This window comes from Hippopotamus amphibius, chromosome 4 (assembly GCF_030028045.1).
Source record: "Hippopotamus amphibius kiboko isolate mHipAmp2 chromosome 4, mHipAmp2.hap2, whole genome shotgun sequence".
NCBI classification, from domain to species: domain Eukaryota; kingdom Metazoa; phylum Chordata; class Mammalia; order Artiodactyla; family Hippopotamidae; genus Hippopotamus; species Hippopotamus amphibius.
In genome coordinates this window covers 112,836,528-112,842,531 of record NC_080189.1, presented here as the reverse complement: position 1 = coordinate 112,842,531, position 6,004 = coordinate 112,836,528, and the positions used below count along the sequence as shown (strand labels likewise).

General features: G+C 44.2%; 1 protein-coding gene across 1 annotated transcript; it reads right to left on the bottom strand.

Annotated features, from left to right (window-relative positions):
- Positions 1-1,943: 1,943 nt before the first annotated feature.
- LOC130851925 (ferritin heavy chain-like) lies at positions 1,944-4,678 on the bottom strand. Its single transcript, XM_057732594.1, has 3 exons — positions 4,657-4,678; positions 2,666-2,782; positions 1,944-2,634 (listed from the first exon to the last, which is right to left on the bottom strand). Exons 1-3 carry the CDS (start codon positions 4,676-4,678, stop codon positions 2,048-2,050), a joined length of 726 nt encoding a protein of 241 aa, XP_057588577.1. The 3' UTR covers positions 1,944-2,047.
- Between the last annotated feature and the right edge of the window lie 1,326 nt (positions 4,679-6,004).

Below are 6,004 nucleotides of genomic sequence, written 5' to 3'. Positions count from 1 at the left end.
TAATTTGAAACATTTCCATCACCCCCAAAAGTAACCCTGTATCCACACTTACTCCCGGCTCCCCCTGCCTCCCCAGCCCCTGGCAACCACTCATCTACTCTGGATTTGTCTCTTTGGGACACTTCATGTAAATGGAATCATATGCTATGTGGTCTTTTATGACCAGCTTCTTTCATGCAGCATAGCGTTTTTGGGGGTTATCCATGGCGTAGCACGGACCACTACCTCATTGCTTTTCACTGAGCAGTGATCCACCACGTGGGTAAACCACATGTTGAAAAACCTGTCCATCAGTGGATGGACTGGGGTTTTTTCCACTTTGAGGACATTGTGAACCAGTGGTGCTGTGAGCATTCGTCTGCCAGATGCTGTGTGAACCATGTTTTCAGATCCTAGCACTGGAGTCGCTCAGTTGTACTGTAAGTCACCCGTGTTACATTTAAATTCCTCATCCAGAGTGGCCGCACCCTTGTGCAATCCCACCAGCCGCGGTGAACTATCCATTTTTAAACAAGTAGGGCAGCATGTTATGAAGGGTTACAAAAGACAGGAAACCCACCTCACAGTTGCTTACGGGGGAAAAAAAGGAAGTTTATAGTTCACATAACTGCGAAGGAGCAGACCCTGCTCCAGGTGAGGTTCAGGGTGCAAGCAGCCCGGGTTCAGGGTTGGGCCCCTGTCATCTCTGGCCTCTGTGGTGCCTTCGTTTGCAGGCACTTTTCCAAACAGCAAGACGACTGCCCGCATCTCCAGGCTCTAGGTTTACATCTCACCCTTCCGTCACAGTTCCACCAAAAGCCTGGGACTGAGTCCTAGGGGTTCACACCTGGACAGATCACTCCACGTAAAAGGACTGGAACGTTACCAACTGGCCAGACTGCTTGTATCCCAACCTCTGGGCCGCCCCTCTTGGACTTAGAGTAGGAGAGCTGTGAGAGATCGCTTACCAGAAGGTGGGAACATATTTGCTGGTGAACGGAGACAGAAGAGGCAGCGAAAGAAATAGTAGGATGATGTCTTAGCTTTACAGAAAATGTGCTGGGATGAATTAAAGTGTTTCTGAAATAGCTTGACAGCATCGTACTGTGGAGGGGAGCTGGGTTTTGGAGTTGGGCTTTTAGGTTGAATTTTGGCTATTCCATTCACTAGCTGTGTCATCTCAGGAAAGTTAATGTTCTCGAATGTCAGTGCTTTTAATGTATAAATTGTCAAAAACAATGTGTCCTGGCAAGATGGCTGTGAGAACTACGGAAAATTCACATGGAGGGTCAGACGCAAAGCCCAGCCCTTAGCAGGTGTCTGATAAACGGAAGTGAGCAGTTATGTCAGTAAATGGGGGCCAGTGTCTGTGACCTGGCCCAGGGCAAGTCTGACCTGAAGAATTTCCACAAGGGGAATGGTTCTCCCTGATTATGGTGGAAAAATAAAACGTGACAGATTTCATAGGCCTCCCCCAAATCTGTAAGTTTGGAACCTACTCAGTGGTTTTCTTCATAGAAAACAATGTTTCATCCCCACCTCTCACGTTTAAGTCCTTTCTCCAGCATCTTCCTGAAATCACTGCAGAATAAAATAAAGTAGCATTATTGAAGTTAACTTTAATTGAAAGAAATCTGAAGCACAAAAGTACGATTCTAGACTATAGAATTCTTTTTCCTGTGAGTTTTTAGAGGCCAGTATGGTTATGTTAAGCAGAGTGACTTGCAGACATCTGAAATCATCTTATAGTGATTTTTTCCCCTTTATTTCCTTTATTCTTAACACCTGAAAAAGTGTTAAGAAAAGAATAATAACACTAAATTATTACAGCATATAAGCATTTTTGTGTGTCTCCACAGCCAGGTAATTTCTACTTTGATCTTACTGGGTCTTTTTTTGTGGGGGGGGGGGATTACCAAATTACTTTATTTGAAGGAATGGTACTAAGGAAAGAACTTGTAGATGTTTTGGTACAACTTTAGAAAAGGTAAAGGTAACCCAAACATGCACGCAGTGCCTTGGTGACCAGGGAAGTCACCCCTGTGGCTACAGGAAGCCAGCCTAAGGCTTAGCTCTCGCTATCCCTGCTTCCCAGGGTGTGCTTGTCAAAGAGATACTCTGCCAGGCCAGATCCGGGGGCCCCCATCTTGCGCACGTTGGTTACGTGGTCACCCAATTCTTGGATGGATTTCACCTGCTCATGCAGGTCATGCGTCTCGATGAAGTCACACACATGGGGGTCATTTTTGTCAGTGGCCAGTTTGTGCAGTTCCAGTAGTGCCTGATTCACATTTTTTCCCAAGTGTAGCGCACATTCCATTGCGTTCAGCCCATTCTCCCAGTCGTCACGGTCTGGTTTCTTGATATCCTGAGGGAAGATTCGGCCACCCCGCTGGTGCTGCAGCTTCATCAGTTTCTCAGCATGTTCCCTTTCTTCACGAGACTGGTGAAGAAAGACTTTGGCCGAGTTCTTCAAAGCCACATCATCGCGGTCAAAATAGTGTGACACGGACAGGTAGCCGGAGGAGGCGTAGAGCTCCAGGTCGATCTGGCGGTTGACGGCGGCGTCCGAGTCCGGGTGGTGGTTCCGGCGCACCTGCGAGGGGGACGCGGTCGTGCTGGCGGGCGGCCGCGCGGCGCTGGAGCGGCGGCGGGGACCTCGGGTGTGGGAGGGCGCTGTGAGGCGAGGTGGTGGCTGGGGCTGGCTCCGAGCGGCCGGCCGCAGGAGGCAGCGGGGAGCACGAGCGCCGGCTTCCGTCCGAGCACCGCTGAAGCGGGAAACCGCGGCGACTCTCCGCCAAGACTGTCTCTTACCTGGGTCTTTGAAGTCACCTTTCTCTATTTCAATTGGGATAAGGCTGACGGGAAGATGTCCCTTTTTATGGTATTAAGTGATCCTCTTTATATATATATATATATTTTATTTATTTATTTATTGGCTGAGTTGGGTCTTCATTGCTGTGTGCGGGCTTTCTCTAGCTGTGGCCAGTGGGGGCTACTCTCCACTGTGGTGCACGGGCTTCTCCGTGTGGCGGCTTCTCTTGTTGCGGAGCATGGGCTCTAGGCTTCAGTAGTTGTGGCACAGAGGCTTAGTTGCTCCCTGACATGTGGGATCTTCCTGGTCCAGGGATGGAACCCGTGTCCCCTGCATTGGCAGGTGGATTCTTAGCCACTGCGCCACCAGGGAAGTCCCTTAAGTGAACCTTTTAAAGCAAGTAGAATGATTTGCATAAGACCTCATACCATTAGGTACTAAAAGAACTACTGATTCATGGTTCATTTTTACTACACATTGAGACACTTTAATTCTTTTTTTTTTTCTTGTTTCTTTGGATTACCAATTTTCCAACTCTAAGAAACCTTGTTTAATTTTCAGTAATTTAAAAACACAAACTTATCACAGAGGTATGATCTGAGCCCAGAGTCTGGTTTTTCTCAAACATAGGCTTTCGTTTTCCTGACAGTTCTGACAGTAAGATATACATATCAAATTGGTTTAATGCAAACTGTTTAGATTGATACTTAGGAAGAGCATTGAGGATAACCTGCTTTTGTCCAAAAGATGAATATATTTGACAGGTGTCAGCCCTGTAATACCCCAGCTCTATACAAAATTAAATATTGATTAGTTACCAGTGGGTTCCAAGGTGCTTCAGCGAATAAGCAAATGTAATACAGATAACTGTCAAGTTGTTTTGCTTCATCTCTGAGAGCATAATACTTTCAGAAACTAATCAAGAGGTAGACAGTGGAGTAGTTCCTTCCTTTCTAATGATTCCCATTAATTTGGTTTCTTCATTTGAAATTCAAAATTGATTATTCACTTATAACTCAAAATTATTTATATGGAAAAGGCATTTTCCTGGTCTCAAGAGGGACACATGTGAATAGTATTAATAAGATTATTTTTACAAGCAATGAATTTTAAAACACCAGCTATTAATAAAAGTTTGAATAATTTGAATAACATATGGGTTTGGGTTATTTTTATTTTTTGGTTGTGCCACCCGGCTTTGTGGGATCTTAGTTCCCCAGCCAGGGATCAAACCCATGCCCTCAGCAGTGAAAGCACAGAGTCCTAATCACTGGACTGCCAGGGAAGTCCCTGGGTTTGATTTTAAATTTAATTTCTTTTGATAGGACTCTGTTGTTGAATATTCTGTATGTAAATGTACAACCCAAGATTTTCAACATTATTTTTAAAACTGAGTACATGTAAAACACTAGGAACAGAACTAACCTCGTATAGCTAAAGGTGGCAGTTTTAAAGTCAAAATTTTTACAAAGTAACATAAGAACCCACTTTTGAAGTTTGTGTTGAATATTAGCATCTTAAGATTAGTATTTTTGAAATAGGAATGGAAAAGATGTAGTAGATTTTAAAAAAATCATAGGTGGCATAGGTGACCAATTTTTATAGAAGAATGAAACTAAAAGGCAATGCTATTTACCTCTTCAGCACTGAGGTTATCTTTAGATTACAGAAATAATCACGTTTCATATTTTACAATTGCATCAAAAAATAACCACTTGCTTTCCCAAACATTGGTTGGGTATGTCCCCAAAGAGGTAGTTTTGTCTATTTTCTAAATGAAAAATGGTTTTTACCAAATTATGGGGAGAAAGATTCATTAAAATGTATGTTAAAATCTTTTTTCCAAAGTGCAATTTTATCACCTTGACCTTGGAACGCATCCATTTTTGGAAAAGATTTAAAGGAAAGTTATAAACAAAGGAAAGCACAGGATGGTAATGGATCAGCCTTGCACCAGCCTCCATAATCACCTGAGCCAATTGCTTATGACAGATCTCTTCTTAGATCTAGACGACCATTGAACAGCACAGGTTTGAGCTGCAGAGGTCCACTTCACATGGATATTTTAAAAACAAAAACTGGGACTTCCGTGGTGGTGCAGTGGTTAAGAATCCACCTGCCAATGCAGGGGACACAGGTTTGATCCCTGGTCCAGGAAGATCCCACATGCCGCGGAGCAACTAAGCCCGTGAGCCACAACTACTGAGCCCACGTGCTGTAACTGCTGAAGCCCACACACCTAGAGCCCATGCTCTGCAACAAGAGAAGCCACAGCAATGAGAAGCCCGCACATTGCAATGAAGAGTAGCCCCCGCTCGCCGCAACTAGAAAAAGCCTGCGCGCAGCAGCAATGAAGACCCAACTCAGCCAATAAATAAGTTTCTAGAAAATAAATTGATTAAGGGTGGGGAGAAGTTTGTGTTTGATTAGAGATTACACTGCGTGGAATCAAAAGAACTAGTGTTTGCGTCCTGATTCATTCCAAACTTTCGGTTTCCTGCCCTTGGGTGAGTCTCCTATCAAAGCAAACACCTATCCTTTGTTTTTGAGACAGAGATAAAAGTGCTGATTTTCGATCGTGTGGGATTTTGGCAGCCTGAAGCCCCTCACTGTTCAAGGGCCAACTGTATACATCTGTACAATAGGATATGATATACCTATCCTGCTAGTTCTCTTTCTCAGGAGAACCCTGACTAATACAGTCTCCTTGGGCTAAAAAGGGTCTCAGAGGCCAACACTAAGGAGGGGATTTTGGCTAAGCGTGATGGACATCACAGGTACCTCGGCAAGGCTATCCCTACAGAGGGTGATGGGGCTTTACATGTATATGGCTACAAAACAATTGAGATATGTGACTTCCCCATTCTTATTCCAAGTTCACCAAATAACCTTCTCATAATTGACCTTGCCATGTAACTGACAACCTAATAAAGTATTCAGTTGCAAAGCTGAGGACCTGACACAATAGTGAAGCCATTAGAGTAAATGCCAAGCTCAGGACTCCGTCCGTCCGGACAGCAGCTTCACTCGCCAAAGCAGCTTTCCCCTGCACGACCTCCAAGAACATACCTTCGCATCTGAAAACACAACAACATCCTAAAACTTCTTTGCAAAGTATTTATTTTCTTCAGATGTGTTAACAGGTTTTTGTAAACCACCATGATATCTGGTTCGTTTTTGATTATTCAAACTCAAAAATGACTACAAAGG

Coding starts and splice junctions, on each gene's coding strand:
- LOC130851925 (XM_057732594.1), bottom strand. CDS start 4,678: ATGGATGCGTTCCAAGGTCAAG. Junction 2,783..4,656: donor GGATGCGTTCCAAGGTCAAG/GTGATAAAATTG, acceptor GGTAAGAGACAG/TCTTGGCGGAGAGTCGCCGC. Junction 2,635..2,665: donor GCCAGCCCCAGCCACCACCT/CGCCTCACAGCG, acceptor ACACCCGAGGTC/CCCGCCGCCGCTCCAGCGCC.